At 41.4% G+C, this 15,649-nt stretch overlaps 1 protein-coding gene across 4 annotated transcripts in view; it reads left to right on the plus strand.

Annotated features, from left to right (window-relative positions):
* Window positions 1-15,649, plus strand: part of LOC123364713 (microtubule cross-linking factor 1-like) — a 199,187-nt gene that overhangs the window by 132,395 nt on the left and 51,143 nt on the right. For 3 of the 4 annotated variants that reach the window (XM_045007047.1, XM_045007044.1, XM_045007046.1), the window contains 3 exons: window positions 8,762-8,884; window positions 12,100-12,330; window positions 13,577-13,762. In XM_045007047.1, the coding sequence (XP_044862982.1) occupies window positions 8,762-8,884; window positions 12,100-12,330; window positions 13,577-13,762 (540 nt within the window). The remainder of the gene's footprint in view (window positions 1-8,761; window positions 8,885-12,099; window positions 12,331-13,576; window positions 13,763-15,649) is intronic. The other variant, XM_045007045.1, reaches the window with a different exon arrangement.

Genomic DNA, 15,649 nt, shown 5'->3' on the forward strand with positions numbered 1-15,649 from the left:
CCCCCCAACATGCTATAAAAGCTCCACAGCCCAGCTGTGCCACAGTAACTGCATAGGAAAGCCAAGGTCGGCGTTAGCGGGTAGCAAACAGGGACATTGCTTGGGACCCCTGCCACAGGGAGCCCCATGAAGCTAAGCTGCTCAGGGCCTCAGGCTTCAGCCCCATGCGGTGGGGCTTCAGCTTTCTGCCCTGGGCCCCAGTGGGTCTGATGCTGACCCTGCTTGACGGACCCCTTGAAACCTGTTTGTGGCCCCTCAGGGGGTCCCGGACTCATGGTTAAGAACCACTGGGCTACAACATGGTTTATGCTTTTTTTGTACTGTCTGGTCAGTCTCCTTACCTAGACTAGCAACTGGCATTTAAACATTATTCTACAGATTAGCCCCATTCGCTCTGGCCTGCCAAACCTATAAACTGGTTTAAATGGAAATAAGAAGTTGTTAAAGGGAGCTGAGTTTAAACATGGTTCTTTAATTCTGAAGCTCCATGTAGATAAAGACCTTAAAATATACAAGAAGCAAATAATTCAGTCTGGAAGAAGGAAGATGCTGGCTGTGAGAGCTGGTAATTGTGATTAACAGACAATAGGCACTAGAGATCGGAGGCGGAGCCGGGGAGGGGAGGCATGCTCCTCACTGGCTGGTGGCCGAACAGCTAAATTCCATCCTGAATTTCAAAGGCAGAGTGGCTCTCCTTCACTGAGCACAGGTAATTTATTTTTTTACTTTCTTGCCAGCAGTTGATGGTGGTAGCATAAGTAGTATTTAATTTACAGCCTCTCCCTCTTTACCCATCAACGGTAAACTTCAAAACAGATATCTGCTAAAACATAAATAACAGTAAGTCAGAGTTTGGGAGCCAAACTTTCTCCTTAGATGTGGAAAACTGGAAGATGAGGGAGTTGAGTCCTTTGATTCAATACATAGCTGGAACAATTGTCCCTAGTGAGAATTTCAGCAAGTATGGATCAGAAAATGACTCAAGTTAATGTTTAAAATCTGTCTGTTTAAACGCTCTTACCATTAGTAGTTCCCTGCTGCCTGATTTTAACCTTCTCTTTGTATGATATCTTGTATATAAACCCTATATTTATCAAGCTACATGACTTGGGTAATTTTGGCACAAACGGTTTGCCATCTACCAAAATGAGATGTTACCTAAAGTAAACTGTCAAAAGCTGAGCAGATGGTGGGAGTAGTTTTCACATCAAGGAGACCTTAGCCTGGCACACAGAAGCAGGTAGCTATAATTGAAGGTACAAGAATATCCACTCGAGATCCAACTGTGCTGGAGAGGCGAGTGTGGATGGGACACTCATAAAAGGGACCGAGGTAAGAAGGCATAAGTGACAAGCACACTTGTTTAAATACAGTTTATTGAAGCTACAGGGAACATTACATTACACTGTCATATGTTGAAATGATTGGGAATACCGGTGGTTTGAAATGCCATAAAAATCATCCAGTATTCCACCTTGGAGCTGGGCATCTACATAGTTATTGGTTCAATACAGGATAACTGGATGAAATTCTATAGCCTGTGTTATACAGGAAGTCAGCCTAGATAATCTAATGTTCCCTTCTGGCCTTGAGGTCTATGAAAACATAAAATGGGAACCAAATGAAGCATAAAGTTCCCTCAATGATTTTTTTTAATTGCTTTTGCTTTTCCTTTCTTAAATTTATTTTCTTTGAGCCTGAGTTTGCATAATCCAGAAGTACTAAGTCACCTATTTTTTTTGCCAGGTGAGTGAGCAGAAAACATAATTTCAAATGCAAAAAGTTATTTTTGTCATTGTAAAGAATAGAGATGAAAATTCATGCCCAAAGGCAGAAATGTCAAAAAGTAAACTTCTATCTAGTTTTGTTTCAGGAATGAAAATTTTCACACAGCTCCAGTAGTTGATAATGATTAGCTTTCTTCCTACTGTGTATGGCCTTTCAAAGAGATGGGCATGTTTCAGTTATGCAAACAATTCTTTTGTAAGCAAGCAAGTCCATTTTTTTCCAAGCCAAATTTTAAAGAGAATATTTCCCATGAGCAGCTTCCATTTACCCATTTCTCCTGTATAAACTATTTGAAAAATAAGCATTGTGGGAGCCTAATTGTTTGATTAAATACAATAGCTGAAGACTGCCTTATGCCTGAACCGCCCTGTAGCCTAACTGTAAACATCTGCCTTTGTTTGGTCTTTGCACTGCTGTTGTTAGTGTAACAGTATTATTAGAATGTCTTTGCATATTAAAGACTTGGGTTAGATTCACAGTCCAATGGAAATTTATTTCTTGAAATTGTCTTAAGAATGGGACTTTGTTTTCTTGCTGAAAACAAGTAATTGAATTGCTTTGGCAGGCGGGAGGAGGCTGGCACCCACTGAGGTGAATATTCAATACATTACTCATGGTTTGAGCTCTGTTATGGTGGGTGGGAAAACTGGTTCTGTAAAATCCATAGGGAAATCAAGTGAATAAACAAGAATTGTTATCAGTAAAAGAGGCAGAGGGATTAGCGAAAGTAGCACAATACTTTAAGAAGCAAATGCATAGCATAGATCAAAGATTGCTCTGGTAAACCTATACAGATCAGTGAAAATTGACAAATATTTCATCTGATAAATTTCTGGAATATCTATCAACAGAATGCAATTTCCTCATATTTTTTCAAATGTAGTAGACAATTTTTTTTAATCTTTGGATTGGTCATGAACAGTTTGCTGCGAGCATTTGATACTTGATGTTCTAAAAGTCAAGTTGTATTGCTTAACTGAGGTTAGGCAAAGAGACACCACATGGTATTCCTTCTGTTTCTCAGCCGAATGAGTGCATAAGCACTTCTGGCACAAATAGTCAAGCATAAATTTTAAATTTGGATTTTGTGATTACTCACATATACAAATTTCATATTCTTTGCACGTACTTTCTGTGAGCAAACATGGCAGGAAATTTTTGCCACTCACGTGTTTGCAGGAAGTGAACACTAAAGCATAACCAAGGCAGAATCCTTTAAAAAATCTTTTTGAGTAACTTTTCATGAGAAATGTTTTCACCAAGTTCTAGTAGTAAAGGGTAACAATGAAAGATGTTTTACACTTAGATTTTAGAATGGGCTAGTGAAAATTGCTTTATCTAGCTTTGCTATTTACTGTCTGCATATTAAATGTAAGCAGCTATATTAAACTAATTTATGGGTTGAAATTAAATCAACCAATTTTAGGTATTTGCAAGTAAAATGTGTCACTTCATCCTTAATTCCTACTTTGTATCTACATGAGATCTTCTGTATGATCAGAGAGACCTATGATATCTGGCCACATCAGGACAGAATTTCAGCCTTTATGCTGACTGTCCTGTTTTTGTTTGTTTCAGATAGTATCTTTGCATTCCTTTAAGGCAATTTTTGTAAATCCATTTGAGGGCTTTTCAGTAATATGACATTTACAATGTATCCCAACCATGTGCTGAAATTTTACACATCATTCCCTTTTTACACTGATATAGTATTCCATCTTCATGCATTGCATATTATTTGTACTGAACAAAAAGCCATAAAATAGAAAACGTACCCATCACTTTTCAAAATTGTGGGAAGCAGAATGACAAATTGGTACTAGATTACTGACAATATTCCTTCTCACTAGGATTAGGGGTAGTAAGAATGGTGCACTTTGATACATAGTATTCTTTTGTTCTATGTAAGATATCACTATAGATTGACAGTATAATGGCCTGAAAGACCCATTATGATGTAAATCTTAATATCCAAAGTCTAAGTGAACTCATTAGGACTTTGTGTACTTTCCAAATAATGGTCCAGATTTTCAAAGGCTTTGGCTTACATGTTTTAATAAAATCCGGCATTCTTTGTGCAAGCAAATACACAAGTGGATAACTGCACAATTACCTATTTTGCACTATTAATGTGGTATATGCACTAATTTTGGGGGTGCAATTTAGGCTGTAACCTTTGAGAATTTGTGTATCATATGCAAAATCAATGTGTAATGCATGAGAATTTTCTGTGAAATTTAGTTCATTGTTTACTTGCAACATTCAGATTTCAAATGTAAATTTGGCTATTTTGGAATGTATTTATTGTGAGGTCCAAATACTAAAGGGACATAATACACATATGAATGTTTATTGTTTAGCTTCCTCAGAGGAAGGGGGGGAAAGCCATCCACAATCCTCATTTTGCCTCTGAATTGAAAAATGACTAAAACAAGTAGTCTATGAAATGTGATACTCATAATTCTTGCACGTAGGCTGGTTTCTAATTAATAAGAATCAAATTGGATATGTTTAAAAAGCCTTCAAAAGTAGATTCAACAAAGGGGGGGAAAACAATCAGATGTTTTAATTTTAGTCAGGTGGTATTGATTGTGGTCCAGCAAAAAGGGATGAGGTGGATGGTCTTGAGGTGGCTTATAATCAGATACTAATTTCTGCAAACTTCTTCCTTTTGCGGAGTGTGATAAATGTGTAAAGCAAGTCATCACAAAACCATAGGGCTTTGTCACAAGAATAATAGACTGGAGCTGACAAGAGGCAGGCCTTTGAGGGGGAAGCAGAGAGATTTTAGTGCAACGAGTAATATTTAGACAAAAACCTGGCTGTGTGGATGATATTTGTTTAAATGTCCTCTTGAGGTAAGGGAATCTGCATGGATTAGTGTCTTCTGGAGTGAAAACAGGTGAGAGTGGGTATTCAGTGTCTCAGCAGCAGAGCATTGGAACTGGCCTGCAAAGGCGACAAGAACTGAAGCACTTTGGAAAATGTAATTTGGGTTCACTGAAAATTTTAAATCATTGTCAAGGTGCAAATGTAGTGTGCTGTTCAGTGGTGCTGTGGTGGAGTAATGCTAGATTGTAGTTCATGTTGTGTTGTGTTTGTGTGTTTTTATTTTAGTGAGTTTGTGTCCTTACATATATAAAGTTAGTGTTATTCAGTGGATGTCTTATCTGGGACACGATGGTAAATGGAATTTGTGCCTAGTGGTTTCTGTCCCAGTTGTAGCAAATGCATTAATAAGAGGGAGAGATGATGGAAGTTAACAGAAAATCTTATGTCTATAATTGTCTCCCAGTGCGGTAGCAATGCTGCTTGCAAAAACAAATCCACAACAGTTATGCAGATGACATCTATAAATACCACAATACTGTAGTTTTATCAGGGGCCTGATTTGCAAAGATGAGCATGCAGAATTGCAGACACTGTACCATGTGTCTAAAATTGCATATACAAGCAGACATAATTAGAAAAGAAAAATATTTTCATATTCATTATTCAAAGTACAATCACCAGGCATGATCTGATGGGGTACTCAGCAGCCCCATTCCCCACTGAAGTTAATCTGAGTTCTTGCTATTTATCAGAACTAAGCCCATTGTTTATAACATAAATAAAAAATATGAAGAAACTTTGAGTTTCAAAGTGATGAAAAGCTGTGCAATTCTTCATTGTCTACTAAATTACATTAGAGCACATGCAATTTATTGCTTTAAAATTCATTCTCCATAATAAGGCAGAAGCAGGCTAATTGCGGGAGAAAAGATTTAAACCTTTTAAAGGTGCTTATAAAACTACATCAGCTCTGACAGTGCATTCAGTCTTTCACCAGTAGTTCCAACTATTATTACATATTTCATACTCTCAAGGTTCCCACTCATGCTGCCATCTTATCGATAAATGGCGTAAGAGATTGGGGTTTTATTTCTTGTCCCATTTTGCGGGCATGGTCTGCTCTTGGTGTGTATGTAGCTATGTAACTCCCATTAACACTAGTGAAGAACAGAGCATCGACTCTTTCTAGCAAATTACCATTTTTATTGATATATCAAATAAGTAAAGGCATTTTGGGAAAAAGACAAAATACAAGTGTAAGGTTTTTCAGCTTCCAATTTCATTAACCATAAGACAAACGGTATCTTTCTAACTCCCTAAATATGACATTACTGTAGACAGAGTGATATAAAAATCAAATGTATTTTGAAATAATTACTTGCACATTTGTAGATAAATCCTGCTATTGCCATTTCCTAACCATATGGGAGGTTTTTTTTAATGATTATTATTGGTAATAAAAATTACCAGTAGAATAGTTGTTTTCACCAAGTAAAATTGCTGCTAGACTTCACATGGCTCTGGATAATCTCAAATTAATGAAGCAGGCAACATGCTTTTCTGAAATTGCACATAAACTGGCCTGATGCATTGATTTTCATAAATTGTATTCTAAAAGAATGCTAATTAGAATAACAGAGCAAGAACACAAAGATCACTAAAGAAAAACATCTTTCTCTTGCTGCATGGGGAAACTGATTTGATATAACTCCTGCACATCAAGAAGAGATTAGTCTTCAAAGAATTTTAAAGATTATATAACCAGCTCCTGAGTTTAAAAAAGAAAGAAAAAAAAATCTGCCCTTGGATATGAATGCAGCTCCGATTGAAATCAGTGGTTTCCCACCTACTTCCAACACCAGAATTTGGGCTTACATAGTGAAAATGTTTGTAGAAGTATTAATGCAGAAGAAAAATTAGACATGGTTTATAATATGATAACTTTTACATCGGTCAGTTTCTGTATATGGGATAAGGGGTTAAAAATTAGAGCAGGGCTAAACTTTTTAGACCAACACTTTATTCGCTGAAAAATGCAGGTTTGGTCAAACCCAAATTCTTTGCAAATTTGACATGAATTCACCTAATAGTTTCAAGACTTACATGCCATTGACAAAATGGCTGGAGGAGAAGTAGGTGGTGGTGGTGGTGATAGTGCCCTTTTTATAACTTTTAGCTTTGTGGTCAGGGCACTACCTGGGATGTGAGAGACCCAGAATCAATCATCCTAAAGAAGAGATTTGAACCTGGGTTTCCTTCATCCCAGATGAGTGCTTTGACCACTGGGCTAAAGTTACAAGGAGTGTATCACTATCTGCTCCTCCCCCCTCCCATTATGTGAATCTAGACCTTTAAAAATAATTGGAAAAGTCTGTTTGGGGCCAAACAAAACATGTTCCATTTGACTCTAAATAGATTTTTTTTCAATTCACTGAAATTGTTCACAATTTTGGGATTCAGTTAGCCAAACTGAAATTTTTATTTCTATTTTTTTTCACAAGTGCCAGAGAACTGAAAAAATCAGTTTATTTCCCCAGCTCCATTAAAAATCTCTCTTTTCGGACATAGAACAGACATGTGCACAAGTCAATCATACAGCATAGTACCAATTAAAGAAGGACTCAGTTGGCCCAGAGAGAGTGTGTATGGTAGCTTTAATTGGCTGATAAAAAGTTAGAATGCACCCTTTCAGGCCTCAAATAGTCCTGTTTCTGCTCTGACAGGTAACTAAAAATGTTTCTTTTTGTGTTGCAAAGTTGTCCATATCAAGTTACTGTTACGTGTGAGAAGGAAACTGAGTTTGACTGTCAGATCCATAACTGGGAATTAGCCAAGACCTAAATGTGTGGCAAAGACCCAAAATGAGAGAGACAAAAAGTGATTAGTGCAGGAAAGTAAATGCTGTGAGATTAATTTCTTTGGTGTAAATAACTAAGTCTGTGACCTTAGCTTCATGATTGAAATAATTGCTGTTAATAAAATTGAAGGGGACACCAAACTGGTATGGAACATAAGTAATTTTGAGACTGAGGGCTTGTCTACACTACCTGCCGGATCGGTGGGCAGCGATTGATCCAGAGGGGGTAGATTTATTGAGTCTCTAGGATAGACGCGATAAATTGACTGCTGAGAGCTCTCCCATTGACTCTGGTACTCCACCAGAAGAAGAAGAAGCATTAGCGCAGTTGACGGGAGTGCATCAGCTGTTGACTGACTTACCACAGTGAAGACACTGCAATAAGTAGATCTAAGTATGTCGACTTCAGCTATGCTATTCACGTAGCTGAAGTTGCATATCTTACATCGACCCCGCACGGTAGTGTAGACAAGTCCTGAGTGAGTAATGTCACTAAAAATGAGAGATATTTGAGAGGTCTGGTCAGATCCCAGGGTGAGTTTGCAAGGCTGATATTTAGAATAAAGATTAAATACAATAAACAGGGATTCCACTACTTGATTTGTTTAGAGTCACTTTTCAAAGTAGATTTCAGAGTAGCTACCGTGTTAGTCTGTATCCGCAAAAAGAACAGGAGTACTTGTGGCACCTTAGAGACTAACAAATTTATTTCAGCATAAGCTTTCGTGGGCTACAAGTACTCCTGTTCTTTTTCAAAGTAGGAATGTTAGTAAGGTACAGCTGTAACTTGTGTAGAAGCCTGTCCCATATCTGAAGAAAGGGACCTTTTCAACCTGGAACATTATGTATTACATGTAATCAATGAGATCACATTATCTGATTTATTTATTTTTAAAAAGGTACAGTATGGCTAATCACTCTGCAAGGATGCTAAAAGTGGATTGGATACACTACCTGATACTATAAATAGCTTATAAACAGGGTCTGATTCTGTAACCTTGTAGTAGTTCCAGTTACTTCAATGACACTGCTTATAAAAGGGCAGCAGGGTCAGGCCTCAAGGGAATATAAAACATGTAACATTAAGATCCTATTTTTATATTTTATTAGGAAGCCACATAAGAAATCCTCACGCATATTTAAGGCATTGCTACATATGTGCACATCCTGCTTTGCTTATAACTGTATGTATAAGTGTAAGTCACAAAGATGTCTGTCCTACAGATTTTTTACACCATTAACACACACTTTCCACTAAATATGTCCCTTTGTCCTACTGATCAGCTCAGGGATTCCAATGTTTTACCTGTACAGAATATATCGATACAGGAGCTTCAGGCTCAACTTGAGCAGGAGACGAGACTTCACCAAGAGGAGAAAGAAAAGTTTACAGAGAGGATCATTCAGGTAAATGGAAAACCCTCCACTGGTACAGACGTTTGGCCAGAGCCTGCACAATGAAACATTGTTTGTCAAAAACAAGGGAATCATGTCTACATGTTACTACTATTCACTCCCAAAAGCATAAACTTTATTTATTTATTTTCACTCATCTGAGGAAATGACGAATCTAGAAGCTGGTTGAATGTAAATTGACCTATTTCTGTATCTTTGTGTCCCTGTGTATCTTCTTGCTAGAGAATCAGCCAAAAAATCCCGCATGAGCTGCTATATTCGTGATCACATAAGAAGAAGTGGCTGCTTCTTCTGTACCCTTTCAGCTCTCCATGAGACAGTGGAACAGCACTTGCTTGAACTCCAGGAGCACAGTTGGATGTTGTAGGCCTGATTCTGATCTCACTTAGTGTAAATCAGATGCTCCCTGAAGTCAGTGGAGTTACACCAGTATACAGGAGATGAAAATCAGGACCTCTTTATTTCTCAGTGCTTTGCTTCCCTGTCTTTTATTGCTCATGTTCAGTGTACATAACATGAAATTGGCCATATTTGTCCCACCTTTTTGAAGACTTGGATTAATAGATCCTGGCTGTTTTTAACCAAATCTCCATTTCAGTTCAAAGGAACAAGGCTCTGTTAACCCAAGTTATATTCATTTACACATTCAAAAATGAAGCTTACAATAGTATATTGTTTCTGGCAACATTAAGTGGCAATGGACTAAAGTCTGCCCTCTGTATGCAACTCCATGTGCATGATTGGGAGTTATGGGACACTTTTGGCCTATAATATCTATTTTTGTTTTAAACTACTTTTAAGGTCAATTATAAACCTATAAATTGTTTGGTGGGTAGATATTCTTGATTCAATCAGGAATTGATTTACCAGGATTTACTGTTGCTGAGAGTATTTATTAATATGCCAGTTTTACTCCAAAATCCCTCTAACAGAAGGGATGTTGTATGTGCATTTTGGATAACTGATTTTGTTAGCTTAGTGCTGTGTCTTTGCATTATGACAGGTCCAAAACTTTTTAAAAGGTTCATTATTTAGTAAAGTGCTTGTCATGGAATGGCAGGTCGCAAATAGGATTCTGAATGTTTTAGGGGTAATTAGATGCATATTTTATTTCATTTCATTTCATTTTATTGGTAATAGGAAATATTGGTCTGGTTTTCTGTCCACTTTCCTGAAGATGAACCTTCCAAGTGTTCTCTATAGCTATGAGGTGTTTGTTGCAGGATATATTCTGTATGGTTTAAGGTATTGTGGTGGCCAGTTTACTGTGGCTTTCATTTGTACTGGATTGGTAACTAACAAGAGAGGCAGTTATTTAATAGACTCATGATATGACAGGAAACAAAACAATATGAAATAGCATCTATAAACAATGGCTCTTCATTCCTTTTCTAAATGCCTTTCCCTCATTAGTAAACATCCACATTCAGTTTAAAACAGAAATATATTGGCATTCATGTAGGAGTATGCGACTGCTGAAGGGTAATTTATGTAACTCTTATTGGTGCCAGGTCAATCCATTGCCTGCTTTTCACTTATACAATAAGAAGTTGCATTAAAGAATGACTTTCCTGGCCAAAGTTTGGTGTCAAATAAATTACAATAGGATTTATATTGCAAACTGTGAGACTGTGAGCTATTCTTGGTGCTTATGGGGTTGGAACTCAGACTATGGAACTCAGTGTGCATCTGTGCTTCAGCCTTGTGCAGAAACTGTAGGAGTTCACCATGAGACAGCTCAAACAGCCCTTTAAGTATGAATCCTCAGTGCTAATGTAAAAAGGCCAAGACTTGTGTTTGATACCAACTATAAAAGACAAAGGAACTCTGTTTCTTGAGAGTGGGATGAAGACATATTCTTAACAAAAGGAGTGACTGTGCAGGGAGGGGAGGAAAATTAAAATTCTTGCATGTTGTAGGGATTATTGTACTCTCATTTTATAGGAGTAGGTGGAAATTCAGTCATTAAATGAATTTTGTATGAAGCAGTTGTAAGGTCAGGGCCATGCAGGGAACATATTGAAAAGATGCAGTGAAGAGAGGAAGGAAAGTATGCAGGACATAAATGTGTTTTATGTAGCAGCATTGTTGTTATGCATCTTTAAAGTGAATTAACAGCAGGTTATTTGCATATGGTTAATTAATTGAGGGCTGCAAGCTGTGGTCTTCTGATTCCTCAAAAGCAGGGCCGCCCAGAGGGGGGGGCAAAGGGGGCAATTTGCCCCGGGCCCCGCGCTTCGCAGGGGCCCCCAAGAGAACAGCTGAGGCTCCCGTCTCCGCCCCTCTCCTGGAGCCTTAGTGCATTAAGCGGCGTCCTCAAATCAGAGCCGCAGCGTGTTTCCGGGGGGGCCCCTGAGCCCCGCCCCGCTCAGAGCCGCGTGGTCAGGGGGCAGGGCTGGGAGCTCCGGGCTGAGCTCAGCTCCCTCCGCTTGGCGTGGAGCTCGCAGCCCCGCCCCCTCACCACGTGGCTCAGGCCCCGCCGGAGACACGCTGCGGCTGTTCAGCGACACGCTGAGACTCCAGGTGAGGAGGGAGCCGGGGGTAAGAGGCTGGGGCCGGCGGGGTTGGCTAAGGGGCAGGGAGTCCTGGGGACAGTCAGGGCACAGGGAGGGGGCAGAGGTTGGGGGAGCGGTCAGGGGGCAGGGAATGGGGGGAGTGGATAGGGTCAGGGCCGCCCAGAGGGGGCGGGGCAAGAGGGCGCAGGAGCTTCTTCGCTCCCGGTCTTCGCCGGCGGGGGGTCCTTCCACTCCGGGGCGGAAGGACCCCCCACTGGCGAATTACCGCCGAAGCGGGACCCGCCGCCGACGTGCAGCCCGGTCTTCGGTGGTAATTCAGCGGCGGGGGGCCCTTCCGTTCTGGGACCCGCCACCGAAGTGCCCCGAAGACCCGCGGCGGGGCCCCCCCCGCCGCCACTGAATTACCGCCAAAGACTGGGCTGCACTTCAGCGGCGGGTCCCGCTTCGGCGGTAATTCGGCGGCGGGGGGTCTCCGCTGCGGGTCTTCGGGGCACTTCGGCGGCGGGTCCCGGAACGGAAGGGCCTCCCGCCGCCGAAGACCCCGGGCTCCTGGAATCCTCTGGGCGGCCCTGCTCAAAAGTCAGGACTCTTGCCAAATTAAGTAGCTAATATTGATTAAAATTAGAGATTTCAGTTTGTCTTACCCATCAGCAGCACCCTATTGATACTGTGTGTGTTGTTCCATTAAAGCTGGAGGAGGAGCATCTGCAGACCTTGCGAAGGAAAGATTTGGAGGTGCAGAGCTTGACTTTGCAGAATAAACTGGAGGAGAAGACATGGGGTCAGGAGAAAAGTTTGATGCAGCAAGAACTCAGGCATTTCAAGCAGAATACCTTCCTCCTGTATGTGAAACTGAAGTGGCTGCTGAAACACTGGCAGCAAGGCAAGCAAATAGAAGAGGAAGGGGAGGACATACTGGAGGTAACAGGCCCATCTTATTCAGTGGAGTGAAACTGCAAGGATGAGTGGAGTTGCTAGTTCTGACATGAGCAAAATGAATATTCAGATATCCCTGTTTTGCATGCACACCTCAACTCAACCAACTATGGAGCCACACCAGCCCTCCATAATCGTGAGTTTAAAAGGGACTGAAATGGAATTTAAAGTTAAAGTTACTGGCCTTTTTAAAATAGTTTTGTAAAGAGGGATAACCCATATGACATCTCTGAATTACTGCTCTCTCGTCTTGAAAACAAAACCCCCAGCTAGGACCAATATATAGAGCAATAAGTGTATGGAGGAATAAGTGGGCTAATGGATTAAAATCTGTTTGGATGGTTTGAGTGATGTTGCTTTTTTCACGTTTATGTGCAGTGTACTCCTCAAAAAGCCCTCTGGAATACAGATGAAGAGGTGCTCTGTTGTCATACTGGCAGTAGAGTCACACAATTCAGCAGTGATTCATCCATGTTGATTCCTTTTCCCCGCACAAACATATCACCATCAGCACTCACATCACCATTCTGGTGTTCCTCCATAGAGCACCTAATAATTTAGGCCAAGATTTTCAGAAGTAACTTGTGATTTTGGGTGGCCAATTTGAGACACCTTAAAAGGCGTTTGATTTTCAGACAGTAAGCACCACTCTGAAAGAAGGAACCCAGAATCACCTACACACGTTGGGAAATCTTGGCCTCATTACATAAAATGACTGGGAGAGAGGCATTTTCTCAGTCTGCTGCTCTAGCCAAAATTCCTGGGGAGGGAAGAATTATCCTTCAAATTCATATAATTCCAAAACCATCTTCTAAGTAATTGTTTCATGTATGGCTAATATTTATGTACCTCCTGTCCATGGTACCTTTTCTTTCAGCATTTCCTGGTCAACAGCTGCTGCAGGTGTTTATGCTACCAAATTAGGCAGAATGAATAATCTTCAAGACAAGGGTGACCATTTATAAATGCTGCAATACTATTCTGCTTTTGCGTAAACTAAATCCACACCTAATAGCAAAACATCTTTTCTATGGCTTCAGTGATTTCAGTGTGCCGGGTTGCGTTCATGTTGTTCTGTGTAATAACATTCTCACTGGCGTACAGAATGTGATTTAATAAATTGCAACACACAAGGAGATCCCTTTTCTCCAATCTTCAGTAGATTTTTTTTTGTCACTGTACAGTTAAGACAGGAACAGTGTCTGTAGAGTTCATTGTCTTGCCATTTTAGATTGAACACCTCGATGCCCTACCAGAATTTGGCATTCAGTCTGAACGAAAGGGAGATGACCCAGAACGAGATGAGGAGGATGACCTTGTGTTTGCACTGATGGATTATTCCCAACATTCCACATCAGAGAGCACTGACCATGGACCACAGCTGCAGACTGCAGAACTATTGCAGCATCAAAAGCAGGTACCACACCAGAAGAGAGTTACACATCATACCTTGGGAATTAATGCTCTAGATTTTTTAGTGACATCCATTTTGTTTTGCTGCTGTTCTATTTTATCCTAGTACCTAGAATTGTACACAACTTCAATCCTAGCCACACAGCAACTTTAATGGGTTTCATCCATTATATCTATATTTAATAGGGAGTCATGTGATTACTACTGTCCTCCTAACAGATGCTAGGAGTGAAAAATTCCATTTCCTCTTGTGGCTGCTTGCCCAGAAAAATAAATCAATATCTGATGGCTTGCAGAATTTACATACTCATCTTTCCTGAGCATTTTACCATCTAGCCATTAGAAAGGAGAGGTGCTTTTTATTTCATTTAAATATTTTAAGAATCTGGCACATGTATTTAATGTCTTCCTTAAAAATGAAGGAAAAGTAATGCCAAAGTTCTGTTGCATCATTGGACATCATTTTTAAATGGCTAAAGGCAAATCCTATCCAGTCCTCCCAGCGATCTCCTGTGCCATGCCTACCTTGGGGTTGGACAAGGCAAATGTAAAGAATTTAATCTACAATAAATTGAATCAACTCAGCAGTTAGGGTTTAAGTTGGGAATATATTTTTAAATGGCTCAAAGGCTAAATATAGAATATTACTAAACAGAGTAAAAACTTAATACAAAAGAATATACTATTAGCAGTTAAGAAGTGTTCCAGTAGGAGAGTAAAACAAAATGCAGTAAGTTATTATTCCTTTTAACTTCCATCTTTTGTACACAAATGTTGCTCTAATTTAACTCTGACCCTTGTGTTATGTGCATTATGATTAGGACTTCGATTTAGTCACGGAGGTCTCAGAAGTCACAGAATCAGTGACTTTCAGCAGCCTCTGTGACTTCAGCCTGTGGTGGTCAGGAGCTGCAGGGTACCCCACCGCCCACTGGAGCAGAAAGCTGTGGGGTACCCCGGGCACCTCTGGTGGCCCCTGGAGCTCCCAGCAGCTGTGGGCGATGGGGGTACCCCCAGCTTTCTGCTACTGCTGGCAGCGGGGGAACCCCCCAGCTCCCTGCTGCTGGGAGAAGTGCAGCAGGGGAACCCCAAGCTCCCAGCTGCCTAGGGCAATGGGAGACCCCCCAGCTCCCAGTGGGCAGCAGTGGGGAACCCCCAGTTCCCTACCACCAGAGCAGCTCCGGAACCCCGAGCTCCCAGTTGCCAGAAGTGGCAGGGAACCCCCAAGCTCCCGGCCGCTCCGGGCTGCCAGGGGTGGCAGGCTGCTGCAGAGGAATCTAAGCTCCTGGCCCCCGCAGTTGGCAGGGAACTCACTGAGCTCCCAGCCCCTGTGGGCAGAGGGGACGCCCAGAGCTGCAGGCGGCTGGGGTACCCCGCAGCCTCCAGCTGCTCCAGGCAGCTCCTAGTCCCTGCAGCAGCCCCACTTGAGGTAGTGTGAGGATCCGCAGATCCCCATTTTGTCAGGGATATTTTTAGTAAAAGTTAGGGACAGTTCACAGCTTGGAAAAGTCTTCAATCTAGCCCCTTCCTCCAAGGGCAAACTGAAGTCTGGCTTAGCCACTCTTATCACTGGGAAGTGGGGTGGAAGAGGAGGGTGCCCCAGCCCACCCCGCCCCACCCCACCCGCTACTCTGGTCCCCAACCCAGGGTCCCTCTAGCGCAGAGTTGGGCAAACTTTTTGGCCCAAGGACCACATCTGAGTATGGAAATTGTATGGCGGGCCATGAATGCTCACAAAATTGGAGGTTGGGATATATGAGGGGGTGAGGGCTCCGGCTGGGGGTGCAGACTTTGGGGTGGGGCCAGAAATGAGGAGTTCAGGGTGCAGGAGGGGGATCTGGGCTGGGACAGGGGTTTGGGGTGTGGGGCAGGGGGTTAGGGCTCTGGCTGG

The sequence above is a fragment of the Mauremys mutica genome, chromosome 2 (genome assembly GCF_020497125.1).
Source record: "Mauremys mutica isolate MM-2020 ecotype Southern chromosome 2, ASM2049712v1, whole genome shotgun sequence".
Classification (NCBI taxonomy): Eukaryota; Metazoa; Chordata; order Testudines; family Geoemydidae; genus Mauremys; species Mauremys mutica.